General features: G+C 28.8%; 1 protein-coding gene across 2 annotated transcripts in view; it reads left to right on the top strand.

The window, feature by feature from the left end:
• The window catches only part of LOC111622975 (QRFP-like peptide receptor), a 35,939-nt gene that overhangs the window by 5,096 nt on the left and 11,471 nt on the right, over window positions 1-19,372 (top strand). For both annotated transcript variants that reach the window (XM_023365462.1, XM_023365454.1), the window contains exons 2-3: window positions 10,429-10,616; window positions 11,230-11,487. In XM_023365462.1, coding sequence (XP_023221230.1) covers window positions 10,429-10,616; window positions 11,230-11,487 — 446 coding nt within the window. The remainder of the gene's footprint in view (window positions 1-10,428; window positions 10,617-11,229; window positions 11,488-19,372) is intronic.

Raw genomic sequence — 19,372 nt, 5'->3', positions numbered from 1 at the left:
TAACATTATGTATTTCGTGTTATCAAAAGATGCGAAACTTCTCTTTTTTTAAGTTCATTTGTCGATAGAGGTATACGGAATTAAGTTATAGAACTTTGAATATTATTTTCTTATTAATAAAGGAGTAATTTATTGATAAATTCTCGTGTATTTAACTTTCATCTTTGATAAGAAGGATAGAAGGAATGTAAACTTAGAAAAAATTAGGTTAAAGTGTAACAAGGAACCCGATAACACTAATTAACGTATCCCACATTTCCCTTTCCTTCCTATACAAGAAATTACGTCACGGTTTCTAATCTAGTTCCGTTCCTATCTCCCCACTTAGGGCATGTATCCGTTAATTAATGACGTCACAACATGGCACCCGCATCTTTTTATCAGAATATAGTGAGGTTATCGCGACGAGGAGAGATCGAAATTCCATGTTTTTTTTCGACTCGTTAAGAGACGTATCGAACTTGAACTCTGTATTTGCTTTGCCCTGTTTATCTAAGAAAAATAAATAGATTATGTGTCTTTTAGATGTTGATTCGTCGGTGATGCTTATAACTAGTTTATTAGATAAGGTGAGATGTGAGATTCTCAATTGATTTCAATAAATTTACTCTACAGCAAATTGTTGGCTTCCGGGAGGCGTATCTTTAACACTTATTTGATATTGCGATAATTGACATAGCTCAATTGTCTTCTATGACGTTCACGTCCTGTTTCGTTCCCTTAACTGATGAAAATAAATAGCAAAATTGTCTTTTAAATCGAATTAAACCTTATTAAAGTCGTAACTGATCCATGTGATTAGTGTTAAATTAGATTTATTTTATAACTGTTATCGTGTTTATCTCATTACGAAACTGTGACGTAAATTATTCTCCCTTTATCTTTAGTAAATATTTTTACCATCTTTCTTGTTATTTTCGATAATTTAGAACGTTCTAAACTATTATGAACATAAGGTCATGTTTTATGCGTAAATTTATTTGAATTATGCAACAAAATTTATCACTTTATCTGCCAAACCATTGTAAAAATTAACAGAATAGAAGCTTAATGCTTTTTTATATTTGTGTGAATGTCATAATTTAATTTCTTAGATTTTTTTCTCTAGTTAAATAATAAAAAATATAATAAAATTTCTGAAGAATTTCTATAAATAATTAACGTTATTTTTTTTATAACATAAAAACTTCACGTTCGTTATTAAGAATTCCTCAATTTTTTGGAAGATTTTATTTCTGAATAATCCGATACCCAAGGAATTAGAGTGGTGTCGGATTATCGTACGTGTTTGCAGGCAAAATTCGAGAAGTTATATACGATCCGACTGGGACTGAAATTAGACTTGTGGCTCTAAGTTATAATATATATAACGGGCCCTTTCTTCTATTAAGTATTATAATAATTCATATAAAAATGTAAGGCCTTAAACTAAAGCTTATTCGCAAATCCGGTCTTGGATCCGAACAGAACGTTTATTAAGTTCGTTAGAAACGTTTGAAACAAATATAATATACCAAAGTTCGAATGTTGATCGTCACTGTTAAACTTTCACTTCATTTTATAAAATATTTTACAGTATTTTACCTTAAATTACATAAAATTTGAAGGGTAAATTTAGATTTTTATATTGCAAATTGATAGAGAAATGAAAGTAGTAAAAAAATGACGTTTATAAAGGGAAAAAAAGGAAGATTACGTGCTTACCCTATCCATAAACATCCGGATGCGAGTGGAAAAGTAAAGGAAACCTTTAATTACATTCAAGATTAATGAAAGTGGGTGTATACAGTATACATAACTTTAATAGAAACAATGTTTTGTTTCTTTATATTTAGCTCCACGAATCTGTATCACGTTCTCATTTTCTTTACATTCAAACCCCCGATATTTCGTAATAGTTGCGTAATCAGTGTATTGTATTACGTCAATCTGACTTCATTTTTCTTCTTTTAATTACAAAAATATAGGAATAACGTCAAAGTGACGTCAAAGTATTATATATACTGTAGTATTCTTGACAAAACGAATACGCTTTAAATTGAAATAATAGAGAAAATATAAAATCTATTCGAGACAAATACAAAAATATACAATTTTATTATGTTTATTTTTAATTTTAAATGTTTTAGTTTTATTATTATTATTATTATTATTATTTAATTTATAAACAAAACAGTGTAACGAGAACTTCATTGATGTTGCAGGAAATACTAGCAAGATCTAGTTATCATTTTATAACAAGGAAGTAAATAGTATGAAACGGGTTCAAAATTTAGGAAATTAACTCGTTTGTAGTGCTCATATGGCGAACAAACAGAAGAATTTAATAATATTTTTGATATTAAAACTTTATGAGAAATATAAAGGAGAGTTTTAGATCACAGTTTAATTATTGTTTGGAGGAGGATGAGAGTGGGAGTATCTTTTTCTTTTGATTTATCCTCTCAAAGTAAGTGAGCAAGAAGGATTTCCTTCAGTAATTGCAACTCTCTCAGTTTCGGTGACGTCATAGTTGAGTTTAATCTCCAATTCGACATCTCTCACCTTATATTTCTATTAATACATTAAGTTTATTAATTACAGGGATTTTAATTATTAAATAAATATCTTCTCCGCTACATATAATTTAACAGAACAAATCTATAACTAAATCTCTCTTTTGATCACTTAATTAGTTATTAGCAGTTCTTTGAATAATTTTTTACTGTTTTATTGAATTTTGATCTCCTTTTACTACTTAAATTAAGAAAAAAAAATGCATTCTAAAAAGCATACTTATTTATTAATGTTTTTAATGATTCACAATCCAGGAATTTCTCACGATTTAACTAATTAATGGGAACATGAAATTGTCTAAGAAAGTAAAATGTCTAACAATAACCGTGCAGATAAACCGAAAAGTGCATTCGTTACGCCAGAATAATGTACACTTTTATGTCAGTTCGACGTCTTTGGGCTTCAATTTAAAAAAAATTGTAGACCTATAAATTTTCACTGTCGTACTTCTGTCTGTCTATTCTACCTTAATCTCGTGAATGGTGATAAATAAATGACGAGACCAGATATGGAGAAGTTAGGGGTAGAAGACCCCCCATTAACTATATACTAACTTCCGGTCTAGACAGGAATTCACATCATTTCAATTCAAATAATTTCATCAGAATGGAGTTACATAGATGACTGACACGACTCTCTTGTTATCAGGAAAAGTATGATATACAGAAGCAAGACACACTACTAATTTGAGGTGAAGAACATATAATTTAAATTAAATAAATTTAAAATATAATTGAAAATTGTAGCGAAACATTGTGAAGACGTCATAATGTTTTTATATATATATTTTTTTGTATTGGAGAAGTTTAATATGACGTCTAAAGAACAGATGTAGAAGGATAGAAACCCCAATAGAAAAATGACAAAAACAATTACGATTTTTCGAATTTGATCGAAGATCATAAAATATAATTTAATTTAAAACCGTTTAGTGTATTTGGTTTCACATCAAGTAATATGATTGATGTCGTTTCTAAAGTTTATCTTTTTCAATTGTTTAAATAGAGAAGATTGACGGAATTCAAGTACAGTACATGCTCATAAATGATGCCAGTTTCTGCATTTCGATATCGATTCGGCTCTTGTAATGCATAAAAAAATATATATATTTATAGTAAAATTTTAGTAGCTAATCAAGTTGATTTCGTGATAATTTTTCATGAGAGTTGGAAAGTTCTATAGAAAGATCTTCGTGAATCAGACATTACAGTCTGTAAAGATAAAGAACAGGAAAGTTAGAAGTTATACTGCTTAATGAAGAAGATTTTTCATTAAGATACAGATATTTAAATATATTTAAAGATTAGTCTTCGATTTACAATGCAAAGAAACAAAGCTTTAATCCAATTCCCTTCTCTAGAATTTCGAAATTGTCGAATTGGAGAATCGAAATTCTATCGAACTTCCTTTATAATTAAAAGAATTCTTAAAGCATTTAGCAATTTGGTGATTTAAAGAAAAGTGCTTACAATCGACTCCTTTAATCTGTTCTCAGTTGATGCAGATTTTAAATAGAAAGACAATTCTAAACAATAATTATGCATAAAAATCTTGATTAGAAAGTACTAAGCTGTTACTTCACTATTAATCCTTATCGTAGTTTAATTATTTGTATTTAATTATATATAATCTCGATCACATGTATTTTTATATTATTTAATTAATATTAATCAGAAGAAAGGTTTCTAATTTTATATAATTAAAATCATTTTAAATTATAAAATTAGTGTATGCAACTTTATATTATGATTAACGTTTTAACGAAGTTTTTAAGCATCTAAAATAATTAAATTAAAATTTCTAGTATTCTAATACACATATTCTAGTAGCATTTTATAATATTGTTTTAGTAAAAACACTTTTTAATGTCGGTAATAATGTCGCACGTTAATGACGTCTAACGTCCAAAATTTTAACATTAGAGTAATAACAGGGTAATAACGACAAAAATTACGTTAAAATGCATACATAAAACAACACACACACATCTTTTATATACATTATATAGGCTTGTATAGTAGACTATTCGTTTATATAAAGAAATATGTTCACTTTTTCCAAATAGTTGGGTGACAAGATAACTGTGGAGACACTAAAGAAGGAAAATCTATACTTACATTACATCCTTGTATGCTTTTTTTATACAATATTTGCTTTGAGATATACAATACAGAATATTTTTCCACACAACTGTAAAGTGGACATTTCTGTTTGCCAGATGTTGGTATATTGGATAGATATAAATAACTCTATTGCTGTTTTTTGGCTTTTCTTTCTGATAGGTTTCTTTCTCTCTTTACTCTGTTCAGATATTGGCTGCTTTTTTCGTATTGAAATTGTGTCGAAACTTTGTTTACTTCGTGTCAAAACTGGATTGGTTCTAAAGTTTATATTGAAAGTTCTTTATACTTGTTAGCAGAAGATGCCTAAACACACGTATCATTTGTTCTTTATACTTGAAATTAATTGTATAGATGTGTTATCATTATTTCTTTTTATTAATATTTGTAGAAAGATTTTCTAATGAGAAATTATTCTTGCCACACAAAAGATAGATTTTAAGAAGAGGAGTATAAAACTTAAGAAAGAAAGTTTATGAAAATGTTTGCAAATCACAAAAAGTGGATTTAGAAAAGTATCTCACTTACATACATGCTGCAAACTTATTTTCTCTGGAGTAATTTATGCCTTTACATAAGTGATACAAGAAGAAACTTCAATTTGCATAAATTGAAAGGAACTGTGTCTTGTGAATTAACAATAAAAGCTGAATTAATTTTATAATAGGAATAAATTTTCTTCCTTACAAATCTACAGCATGTTATTTGTCGTGGAGAACATTTTTAAAGCAATTATTCTCGAAATAAGAACTAGAAATTGCAATTTTGAGAGAAATTACCCGTGTATATTTCCAGAGTAACCAATTTCAATGTTTACTTCATAAGAATATCCCAAGCAAATTATAAATGTTATTACTTGTGTGTAGGATAAAACTCATATCGATTGCAATTTTATTTCATCATTTTTTTATTCCTGTTCTTTCCCTCTTCAACTCACCAATGGCCGAAATGAATAAAACCATCACCAAATACTGGTTGTTGGAGGCGGATCGCATCTGACCAAAGTTTTCCGGATTTTCTTCACGTGTCTAACACATAAATATTGCCAGTTTCCCATAGAAAGTCCTTCTGGAAGACATCTGATGGACAGATCGTCCACGTATTGCATTGCCTCAATAATCCATTCTAATCTTCTCCCTCTTCCTTGTATAATTTTTTTTTATTTACTTATACGAGCTAGATTTTTGGCACTAATTTAATAGTAGCGTACGTTATTTCCACTATTTATATTCTATATAATTTGAATGATATTTATATTTCGAAAATTACAAAGATAATGAAAACTTCTAGAACTTTTTCTTCTTAAACCTTCACAAATTTTTCTCATAAATAAAACGGAAAGAAATCGATAATTAAATTCTAAGAATTATCATAAAATAACGAAAATATTTTTTGTTTTAAAAAAGTCGACATTATTCAATAAAATAACCTGAAAAAAAAAAAACATTGTTCAAGTTAGCTTAAAAGACAAATCCCCATTTCTTTAACAAACATCCCTCTTCTTTTCTGGAAAACGAAGAATAATCACTTCCAAAAATAGGAAAATAACGACATTTATGATGTCTATAGCTTAAGAAACACGTACATATAATACTCTTCTATAGAATAATGAATCTTGTATACGGTATTTGGGAGTGGTCTTTCTCGCTAATGTTCTAGGGAGATTAAGTATAAGCAAGGATTACAGAATTATCCAAAAATTGATTAAAACTGATTAAGAGGCACGACTTATATACTAAATTAAGTAACAGAGATATTAGAATACAAAGTTAAATTTAGTCCAGGATTATTTTGTAGAATATTTTTCTTTTTATCAATTAAGAACTTTGTTTTTATCTTAACTTTTTTTTTCTGTTAGGAAAACTAAAATTGCTTTTTTTTAATTACTATTTTTAGTATACGTGCAATTTCTTTATGAGGTTTTGAAATTCATACTCGCATACCAAAACACTTTTTATATGATTTAATAAAGAGAGAAGTAGTTTAGTTTGGTAGTGGTGGGTTGTTTCTTCAAAGAAGTGATTGATTGAGAGGACTCGATTTCTTTCTTAAGAGCTACATCATTTGGTAAGTGGTCGAGAGAACGAGAACTTTTATGAAGCAGAAATTTATATTTTATTCTGTTGTTTCGCTTCTTTTAAACAAAATATTTTTACTGATTAGTTTTTCTCTTCATTTTAAAATTAATAATGGTAATGTAACATCAGTTGATTTATGTTAGCATTCCTGTTCTTCATCACTGCAGTCAGCTGTAAAGAGTTTAAAAATTTGATTTCCTGTAAAGTTACAGTTGAAAACAAAGATAAAAATCCCCAATTTTGTTTAAAATTTAATTATAAAAAAGCATTTAATAGAGTTGGAGTAAATTTTCTGAAGCTTCTTCTTTAATTTTATGACCTCGACTGCTAATCATCATCTTAAAAGTCGAGTTAAACTATTATTATTATTATCACCATCTCTTTAATTATCATTAAACAGATAAACATCATCGTAATTTAGTTAATCATTTTCGTTGTTTTATTCAACACTTTAATAATTTTAAAAAATTCAATTTTTTATATACTTTTTAACTAAGCAGAAATACAATTGAATGGCTTTCACTTATTTATATTTTATCTAGTATAAAATAAAGAAATAAATAATATAATTTATTTATTCTTATATTTCAATTCACGAATTATAATTATTATTCGTGGCTTGAATTGAATTGTCTAAATTTCCCTTAAAAATTTTTGTCGAAGTTTATTTAATAATTATAAAAAGTAATAGTTTTAATAGCTTTTTTTTAAAAAATAATCTTAAAAGCATATTTCAGTTAACTGATTTTTGAACCACCTTTCATCAAGGTCTATATAAGAAGGTCAGGACACGCGTGACCTACTTCTTGAGCCGCCATTTTGGGGGTTTTTTGAGTCGCATGTTTTAAGCAAACTTGTACGAGCAGTCAGTTTTATACGACATTAATTAAAGTAAAATTGCATAAATCCGTTGATGTCTACGCTACATTTTGCTTTCCTCCGCTTATTTACAATTTGGTGCCACACAATAACCCATTGTTTAAAGTTTTTAGTACTTATATACGTAATAATAGTCGACTCAAACAGGAACTACGTGTGGACTTTAGTCTATCGATAAGTCCCAAAACGGCCGCTGCCGCGTAGAATCACGTGTCCTGACTTTCTTATATAGACCTTGAGGGCGCTACAATATAAGCAGCGCCACCGATATCGTCGGTAGCGCCCTCTTTAGATAAATCTAGGTGACGTTATCGAACATAATAAGACGAGAATACACAGTATAATTTTTATTTATAACATTTCCTGTTGTGTATAATTGATAGTATCGAAATGAATATCAAAATGAATCGAATGAATTTAAGTGATTTTATTAATTAAATCAATTGAAGAAATTTTAAATATATGTCATTAGCTGGTTTATAGGCTATTACTGTATAAGTCCAGATCCAAACACGTTATTTATAGAAGCAGGTTTAAAGTTTTGCTCGTGTATAGTAGATGGTTGGGTGGAGAAAATTGGGTCTGATAGAAGAAGGAAAGAAAACGCAGAAAATCTTCCTAGGGGTTCTCCCTGAGAGGACTTTCTAATGGAAACCTCCCATTTTCGTGTTACAACTTAAAAAAAACACAGAAAATTCCAGTATCCAGTCCGTGCCTAAATACCACTTTTCAGCGGTTATATCCACACGGTAGATTGAGAACGGAAGAGGATATACGGGATACGCAGGATGCATCTGTATCCCTCTTCTGGGATTTTTCCGAGTAAAACAAGTAATAAAAAATTTTGTAAGACGTATTGTTTCCTTTCTGCTCCGCCCTTTAAACATTTCTAGATTCGCTATTAGTTGAGGAAGGTATTCACATAACATTTTAACATAGAGTATAAGTTGTTTTCGATCTTGATGAAGAATACTCATACTGCTTTTTATTGTGCAGAATTTAATTCTTCAGTTTTTCTTCTACACTTCCTTAAATTTGAATTGTATCGCTCAATTAATCAGAATATTTTTTGTAAAATTTTAGATTTAGAAATGGCAGAGTATTTAAACCAGGAAAATGATCTTTTAATTCTATAAGTCCAATCCTCACTCAGAGTTATTACATCCTTTGATAATTATTACATTAAACATCATGATGATTAATTATACAGATGAGAATAGAAAACTAATTACTCAGTAATATAAGTAATCGTGTTTAAGCTACTCTAATTATTTTATGATTATATTATTCATACAAATTTATTTTTTATTTTATATATTCCTTATTATTCAAATTTTATGTTATATTTATTCGAATTCAATCCCAAAGTGTCGTCGAAAAAAAAAATATATATATATATATAGAAAATTTCCATTATTAAAAGAATATTTCTATAAATAGAATAAATTTGTTTAAGTAGAATCCGAGACTAATGGCTATTACTCATACGTTCTATTCAAAAATGTATAACAGATAGGTCTATAAATAAAGTGATGTATGGGCTAATGGATCTGAAATGACAGCTGCTTTCTGAAGAAGTTATACACTGCATGATTCAATGATTAAAGTTTGATACAGTAACTAGAAGAAGAAAAATATAACGTCATATTTTTGTCAATATAAAATGAAAAATCTAAATTTAACACAATTTGAAAATCTTTCTCTATAATTTCGTACTTAAATTTTATATTTTCTCTGTAATTTTTGTACTCTTTCGATCTTTTTCAAGATTCTCTGCCTGATAGCTTATATAGAAAACTTTAACATTAATCTCTGTTACGTATCAATGTGTGGGAATTCCTTCTTTTTTTTTCTAGAATTTCTAGAAAAAAAAACAAATCTTGACAACACAATTACATTGTTTCTCGCTAGTGCAAACGATCGATGCAACATAGAAAACGTTAGACAGATGTCATTATCAAACTTTTTTCCTTCTGCTCCATCAGATCCTAAGTCATTTTAGTTTTATCCTAAAGTTTGAAATCGATTTAATACTTTTTCCTAACTAAATAGCTTACATTTTAATAAATATTAAGAGATGTCTTTAATAACACGAATCACTACAAACGTCAAATGACTGTAATATAATATCTAATGAAGTAATATTATTTTTCTATCTCTGCTCTCTGAATGTATTTACATTTAATGTATTTTTATACAACTTTTACAAAACTTTCAGAATAGAAAGAAGTCTCTGTTTTTGGCAGTTTCGTGGAAAAATTCAAGTAAAAGTACCTCTGACAGTTGGTAATTCGGTAATTTGCTCGAGTATTAGCAGAGACTATAGGCGTTACATCTCACTTTATTTGATCATTTAAAGACTTCTTCACTTCTTAAGTGTCGTTCAGCAACTGAGAATTACAATTCTGTTAGCAATTATCCCACAAAATAGCATACCTTTAAGAAAATTATTCAGAAGTCTCTAATGATTTGAATTTTATTTATATAATAGATGCACCAAAACTACAAAAAAAAAGACACAACAAGAGGGTCATCCTTTCCATTTCATGAAATTTAAACTCTGAGTGCTACCATAAGTCAGTATTAACAATTGTAAATTACTAAATTATAAAATTTTCATAAGAGAATCACTTTATTTGTATTCTGTATAAGAATACAAATAATTCGGTCTTATGAAAAATTGGTTAAATTTTCAACAGGAATTTAAAATCCATAACTTGCAGCCGGTATTAGCATAACTTACTTTGTATTAAGTTGACTTATTCGAGTATAATTTGTACAATTTTTATCGACAGTGACGTGTCTGACGGCTAGTGTATTAACTCTTTCTGCCATTTCCTGCGACCGATTTATCGCTATCATGTTTCCTCTACATGTCCGCATCACTAAACAAAGGACTAGTGCTGTCATCACAGTCATCTGGATCGTTTCCATGTTGGCTGCTATTCCTTTCCCCATCTACAGAACTCACGTGGAAAGACAGGTGAGTGTAAAGTTTCTCTATTCCATAACGTGGTGTTCTCGTAATTCCAAAAACTATTCTTCAGATCTATCATTCTCAGCACTCGTTATTCTTGCGTGATTTGTTGTCTTGACAGCATAAACACTTAACGATTTATCACTGTCCAAATTTTCTCGTCGATGAATTATAAGTTATTGATGCGAAAGTTGCCATTTTACCTGAGCGGAATTTTAATGTTATGTACAAATTCGTTTCTGTCACGCTCGCGATATTACGTAGCTTTAAATCTCTACAATTGATGTTACTGTCCTAAATGTTGGACACAATGTATGACAAAGAGCTAAACTGTTAGGATTTTCATTATTTAATTTATTATATGATATATTCCTTGAGGATTTTTGTAATTCTTACAAAAACAGTTGATTTATTTATACCAAATTCTTATATTTTTAATCACAGCAGTTGTTACTCATTAGTAATATCACTTCGGATACTCATCAGCACGTGTTACGGAAATGCTAAGTAATCATAGTCTTTCATAAATCATATTTTTTTATTAAAAAGTATGCACGAACGTTACTTATCATCATCTCCTTTTTTGTTTCTCTAATAAAGGATGCTTTTCTTCTTTCAGTGGAGCGATTTCCTGGAGATCCAATGCTCAGACGTTTGGCCCCACGAAGTGGTTTATTCGGAAGAATTAGGAAGATGTATCAAACTGGTCAAAGGAAAGAAGATCTATTACACTTTCGTCACAATAGCCCTTTTTTTCCTACCAATCGTCATCATGTCCACCACCTATTCTCTCATCGTTAGGAGACTGTGGATGAGCGAACTTCCGGGAGAGAGAAGCACTTCTAACATTAACATTCAACACAGGGCTAAGAAAAAGGTATGGATTAGTAAATGTAATGGTTTTGAGTGTATATTTTAAAACAGTGAATAAATCGCGCTTCAATGCCACGAAAGATGCGGTATGTAGCAATACCATCATATATACGTTTAGTTTACGTCTATCATGTATAATAAATTAACACGTAAGCAATTATTTCCTTCCTTTAAACTCCTTTTTTGAATGCGTAATAAGTCATAAATAAAGTTTTGAAGTTAAATAACATTATTAGAAATCAGAAAACACAAAAATCTTTAAATTTATCACTTTCTTCTATGGATAATTTTATGAATTCAGTAGCATGTCCTGAAAAATACGATTCCATTTATCTAAATCAGTAAAGAGTTAACTACCAAAAGTACCATATTATTTTCTATAAAACTTTTAGCATCCTCAGCGACCTTTAATTGACCCGAGAACACTTCTTCAAGATGATAAAATTATCTTTGATACACTTCAACTTTCCACTCCAACGTTCCTTAATGGTCGATCGAAAATTTTAGCGACGTAGGTAATGTAGAGAGAGAGAGAGAGAAAGTAAACATCGTATCAAAAGAAAATAGTAGATTAATCTCAGAATATGAATCAAAGGGATTGCTTAGAGTATTGCTACAGTATTGTGAGAAATGAAGCTGTTATTCGTTAATTCTTTATCAAACTAACAGAAACTTCGTAAATTTATACCATAGCACGAAGAACTCCTTCCGCATGAAAATGTGTTAATTAAAAGTACGTTTATTGTTAATAACATTATGAAAGCCATTTTGGACTTAATGGAAGTGTAACACTAATGTACACATGTGTAAAATGCTAAATTGTTAAATTCGATAGAACTTTATAGTCTTTATTTATTCCTTACTAAGACTAGGAAAGATAATAAAAAGGCATTCGAACTAGGAACGAACCAAAACAATGGATACTGTATCAATTCAACTTAAATATGTTAAATTTTTCATCGAAGTTACCTACGAATTTCATGTAATAATGGTTTAACAATGGCACAATCTTAGTAAAAACAAATATGAAAAACTTCTAAGAGTTTTACAGCATCAATAAATTAAATATCAAACTCAGCTTCTTTTAAAACAGTAAAACATTCAACACCTTATAACGCTGAGAAATATTTATTAACCCAAAAACGTTTTCAGCTTAATGGAATAGGCCAGTGGTTCCCAACCTTTTTTCATTAGTGTACCCCGTGACATGTCATATCTCTAGATTGTACCCCTCATTTAAGAAATTTAGTGAGTACCTGTATTGTTAATTTTACATATTGTAACTTTAATTAAATTAAAGAAAAAAAAAAGTAAATGAAAAAATGCAAAATAAATTTGTGATTGTTGCAAGGAACATACTTACCTAATAATTTTTAATACTATTAGTTTGTGATACATAATATATTATTTTTTCGGCCATAATAACTAACTTTTTTCTGTACCCCTAAACAATCTATCACGTACCCCTAGGGGTACGCGTACCACAGGTTGGGAATCGCTGCNTTTTTATAGAGCCTTATTTTATTATTTATATTAATATGGCTTCAATCTATTTATTATAGTTATTTTGTATAGTGATTGGTTAATTTATTTTACGTTTTAATTTTGAATTTGTAATGTTCGAAAGTTCCGTTTTAACGCAATTTTCAAAGTTGTTCGATAACTTATCACCTGATGATGGCCTATTCCATTAGGCTGAAAACGTTTGTGGGTAAATAAATATTTCTCAGCGTTATAAGGTGTTGAATGTTTTACTGTTTTACAGCATCTTTGCTCTTCCTGTTCTTTCGAACGGAAAGTAATAATTTAATGAAAGGGCATATTTTCATTTCTTTTGTTCTTACTTTATCAAAATGTGTGAAAATCCAATTTTGGGATTGTGTTTTACAAATCGGAAAAGAAACATTTTAAAGTTTATACTTCCGAAACGTGGAAATCAACGAGTTCAAACTTTCCACCGGAAGAGACAAATGATGTGGCTTGTTAGACGTAACTTAAGAGCAAGTAATTAACGAAAAACTTCCTAAGAAACACGTTCAATTTCACAAGAATTAGTTTTTCGGTTGATGTAACAGCAAGGAAATATGTTAGTTAATCCCTTCAAGTTTAATTTTACACATGATCGGGTTAAACAAAGTTCTTCTAGCATCTTTATTTAATTTTGTCTCTTGCAACACTTCGCGAAGTCTCCTAATTTATTAACCTTCTTTTGAAGGGTGATTTAATATTAATAAATGCTTCTTATCAATGTCTTGTACTCGACACCTCTCTGATGTCTGGTGGTTGAACGTTTCAATGACAAGAATGCTCTATATAAAGGAGAAATATCTTTGCTGTTATTGAAGAGAATTTCGGATAGAATTTCTGTTTTTTTATTAATAGAAATCTACTAAACATTGACATATTAGAAGAAGATTTAAAATGGAGACACTTCAATTGATGCAATTGATGGATAAAAAGGATCATCTCAGAAAATTTTGACTCATAAAGTAATAATATTTCTTTATCAATTAAACTGGAATATGAGAAAATTACATAAAATTGTATTTAATTAGATAAATTATAATAATTTTCAAGACATTTGCCATTCTGCTTCTTAAATCATTATACTCAGTTCTTTCACAAGTACTACATCATCTTTCTAATGGTTGGAGTGAAACAGTTGCAAGAGCTTTGTACAGTTGTCATATATTTAACTTATAATTATTTTATGAGATAGAAAATTTAAAAATTACTTAAAACTAATTGGATTATGCAGAACATTAAAAGCAAATTCGGTTTTTTTATCTATTATTCTCGGGGTATGGCTGTTTTCTCCTTTAAAAAGTGGAAGTCTATCTACTTAGTAAGTCAACAGGGAATTTTTTACATATAGTTAGTTGCTTTCTTCGTTTATTTTGCATGTCAATACCTACTTTTATAAAGTAACTTGATATATTCACTTTACTTAATTAAATTTTTTTAGTTTTAATTATCGATTTCTAAGATACTCATCTTGAGCTTCTTTCTATGCTCCTATCGCTTTTCCCTCTATATATTGTTCAGTAAGCTTTATGCAAATTTCAATTATATGTAAGAGTATACATATTGAGTTTTACATGCTCTTCTTTATCGAAATTATTTAAATATTTGTTTATGGAAGAAGTTAGCTCCAGAGACAAAATTCGACTTTATATCGATCTCGGCATCGTAAAGTGAGAAGTTGGAGAGAAGAAAAAAATCGATGAGTAAGAAATAAGAGCGTAACAAGTGTTTATGCTCTAACAAGTGAGAGAATGGACATATTTAATATTATAACTATCATTTTCCTAACTCTAATACATGAAAAAATATGAAAACCTAATTATATTATAGAATTGATCATCTCAAGCCTCGAATTAAGTATAGAATTCTGCATTTTCTCACAAAATTTACCTATTATCTTTTCTTTTTTATGAATAATATCGTATAATTAGTTTATATCTTAAATTGAATCGTAATATAGTTGTAAAAACGGGTTTTTCTATAAGATAATTGGAAAAACAGTACTTTTTTTTAACACTAAAGAATAAGCTACTTAACTAGTCTTTCAGTAAAGAAAATAATCTCTCCACATCATTAAGAGATGCGTAAGATTCTTTGAAGTTTATCAAACTATTATAAATTCCTACAGATGTATCTCGAGGAATAAATTAGCAATATTGAAATATTTTTAATAGCTCGACTCCACATTATATCATTAGTAGTCATAGACTTTGTCGTTAAGTCGAGGATGAAAATACTCAAGTCTACGTGAGAAAAAAATCGATGGGTTGACTTTCTTTACCTAATGAGGGTGACCGAATGCCAGTTTCTAGTTAGAAACTTTTTCAGCAGAATGAGAAAGAAACGTGATTCTCGTCTTTGATGATCAATTATCAAGAAAGAAGAGAGAGATTCTTATTTCTCCACGTTTAATCGCATTTTAATAGAGAACTTATTTGAAAGTAATGAAATTCCATAACGTCATTAAATTACATTAATTGAGTCAGTTGTGTAAGGTCTTATCGTTTTAAATGTTCATAAAAGGCAATCCTTTATCAATCAGAAAATCAAGAAATTCGTGGAGAAAATGAAGGGAATCGTTCTCAACTTTTGGCATCAACTGTAACTGTTTATGTAATATGTTTTGATTAAAAATTAATGGAAACTTCTACCCTCTTTAACATGTATAGATCCTCCTCCATTCATAGAATAATATAAAACATAAAATTTAGCATCCTCCAATTTGTGAAGGATGCACAATCTTTGAAAGTTTCAATTATCTTCTGATATGATGTTGCAACTAACTTAACTTCGATCAAATATTTAAACGAATTAAACAAAAATTTACAGGAAAAATCTTATAAATCACATTCTACGATCGATATTATAACCGTTTGTTTCCATCCTTCCGTTTCAAATCTGTCTCGACAGACTATTTATCATAGAAAATAAGTGGAACAGCATTTAACTTCAAGTTTTTCTTAACTTGCTAGCAAAATTAATGTATATTCAACCATTAAATGCAGGTATCTCTTTAACTATTTACTTGGTGAAGTATTTTTTTACATATGCTAACTTGCCCTCATTTAAAAAGTTTTACATACTTCCTGTTTATAATTTAATAAGCTAAAACCTATATAAATCATGGTATAAATCTATAAAAGTACAGTAGTGTATAAAACACTTTTATCTATTTTTATCTACACATAATTTAAATTAATTGCAAACTTGAAAGAGTAAATCAATTTATCTTCTTCATTACTACTCACTTGTTACATAGTTTCGCATGATGAAGTTGGCTAATTTGAATATGCTAATTTTATCTACATACTGCTGCAATACTGATAAAGATAATGAACAGTTCTCTTGGGAATATTAGTTGTAATGAGTATCACATCTCATATGACTGGTAAATAAACGATAATTTATACAAAACATTTTTAAAATTCAAAATATTTTTCTCTCGAAAACAGACTTAGAATATTAATTTATAATCTTCCAATGTAATTTGCATGCGAAGATGCGAAGAAAAGCGCACCAAAACTATATTAAGTGGAGAATTAGACGATTTTCGATCATTATAACTGGAAAAAGAAATAAAATAATTGAATAAAATAGTTTTATAGAATTTCCTAACATTTGTTTTCATCGATAAGATGCTAGTAAAAATGATAAAATTCAATTGTTTCTTCGTACATTTACATTAATAATCACTGTAATGCTGGAGAGACTAACTCACCAGTATCACTTCATCAGCATATCTCTATACAATTAACGTTACTTTTTAAAATATGATTAAAAATTACAGCCTAGAATTATATTTAAAAAAATTTTTTGTACGTAAATAATAATCGTAATTAATATAAGAAGATTTCTGAAACATTTTTACACATCACTTGTAATAAAAGTCATAAAAATTAGATTATTAGGCGCATATTAAAGGAAGAATATCGTTCTCAAATTGGATTCAAAAATATTTTCGTACAAATCTATTGAGTGGACAAGTACAAAATCCACTTATTTATATTCTTTTTCGAGTAAATTCATTGTATGTTTGCTTGGATTCACAAAGAAAGTACTTCTTCGTTCGAAAATTATTAGAATAAAGCATTAAGAAATATGCTATAAGAAAGGCTATCTTTCACAATTTGTGAAGTGTTTTTCGAAATTTTTTAAAAGTAATTTTCAAAAGATGAGAGGAGTAACCAAGAAAAATACACTCGAAATTTCGTGTTTTCATAGATAAACAAACGTTTAACAGACATTTATCTATATTTAAGCACGAGTTTAATAAATGTTGGAAGGGTGAATAAGATGAATGAGTTTTCCACGTCAAACTGGGTAGACAAATAAAATACACGTAGTTAAAGGGAGATCAAAAAACTCGAAGAGTAATTATCTCGAAGTTGAAGTGTCGACGTCTACCTAACTAAGTATACTGTTTAGGGAGGAAATTCTTAACGTCATCCTTCGAAATATATTTCTAGTCATTAAAAATTAACTTCAATTATGTAAAATTTAAATGGGTATAAAATATTTAACTAAACTATTTAGGTTATCTTTTAACTCGTTTATTATAATAGTAAACCTCGCTTTACGACCTCTCTTGTTACAACTCCCGTTTTAACAAATGAAAAAATAATTTTCTATTACGATTGTATAAAATACACATTTAAGTCATATTTTGAGCCATTCCTGTAAGATATTATATACACACAACTGAATTTCCGTAAATGTATTCTCAATTTATAACATTGAGCGTACGTACTGTACGTAAAGCGGTTCGCCTAACGACGAACCATTGTATTTCAGGTCGTTAAAACGGGGGAATATATAGGAGTATTTTTAATTTAATTTTCATTTGTAATTTATATAAAAATAAAAAAATTAGAAGGTTTTTTTTTTTTAAGACGAGAGCTGCAAAAACTGTTTAGAGTGAGTAATTCTTTGAAGATTTTAATTTAAACTTCTCCAAAAACCTTCAAACAATGATTGACTTTTGTGGTCGATACAATCTTATAACATTTTTTACGATCTTTAAATTGTTTCTTATTTCTCTTCTAAGTTTAACATTCTTTCTTTGAAAGTTACTTCCATCAGGTTACACCTTTCTTCAATTTTCTTACTTTTAAACTCGTTATCCGTAAAGAAAAAAGAAAAAAAAAACTTTCTTTCTTATTTTCTCTTCATCCCTCGCTTCGTATTCATTCAAAAAGTCTATTTTAAAAGTTTATTTTGAGTTTGTTTACTTTCATAAAACTTCTCCTTCGAGACTTTACACTAAATTAGATAAGAGCTTGCCATTCAGGATGCTCGAAGCTTCATCACATCTACAATAAAAAAACGTGAATAATTTATTCTTGAGTAATTTTAAGATTTAAAATTTAAATAATATTTTCTATCGAAAGAGTTAAGATTTAATTAATGATAATTTTTAGAATTGAGATACAAATTTACATAATTTCAACTTAATCAAAATGGAGATCGATCTTTTCGCTATTTATCGTAATGAAATTTGTGAATATTTACATAAACTAAACATTATTTCTTTAAATTTATTAAGTAAATATATAAGTCATAATTTCTTTCTTAACGAGACTTGAGAGAATTTCTTAGAAAATTAAATGAGATGAGGAGGATGGAGATGCTTTAATGTTAAGTGATCGAGATAAGCGATGTTTTGGACTTAATTTATAATGCTAAGATGATGGTGGTGATGGTAATGATGACATAATCTTTCTAAATAAAGGGCTGCATTAGATGTCAAACTCTTCTTTCATAACTGCTGCTCATTTAAACTAGGAATAAACGATAAGCGTAGTAATTTCCTGTTACTTTCCACGCTTCACAAGAATCTAGTTTAGTCACTTTCTGAGTTGTTAGAAAGATTCAAGTTCTCCTTTATCGTGTTCCTCCCCAATCACTTACAAATGCTGGTTTGGAGTTTGAAATACGTCAAAGTCTAACCTAAGTACATCACTTAAATATAGTTCTTAAGTAATAAGGAGGAGGTAACACAACAAGATGATCTGAAATTTTCGCAAGAGCATAGTAATTTCTCTTTGCTTATCATGCTTTTCCACAGTCCATTATAGTCACTTTCGAAAGCTCCTGAGAAAATCCCAGATTATCCTCTCTAGTCGTGTTTCCTCTTCCTTTTCATTCGTTTAGAGAACGATATTAAAACTATGTTTATTTTTAATATAATCATGCAAAATAATAATTTTCTTTTAGAAATTACGAAGTTTTTAATTTAATTAAAACACCCTATTTAATTTTCTCTCGTGTACAATTACATTCTTTACATTTTGTATTTTTAGAGGAAATTTGCATCAAAACTTTTAAGAAAAACCTTTTTAATTAATATTTCTGAACTTTTTGTGATG

The sequence above is a fragment of the Centruroides sculpturatus genome, unplaced genomic scaffold (genome assembly GCF_000671375.1).
Source record: "Centruroides sculpturatus isolate CEXI.00-Female unplaced genomic scaffold, Cexi_2.0 scaffold39, whole genome shotgun sequence".
Lineage (NCBI taxonomy): Eukaryota > Metazoa > Arthropoda > Arachnida > Scorpiones > Buthidae > Centruroides > Centruroides sculpturatus.
Note: the sequence above shows the minus strand (reverse complement) of the source record. Positions and strands in the feature narration are given on the sequence as shown.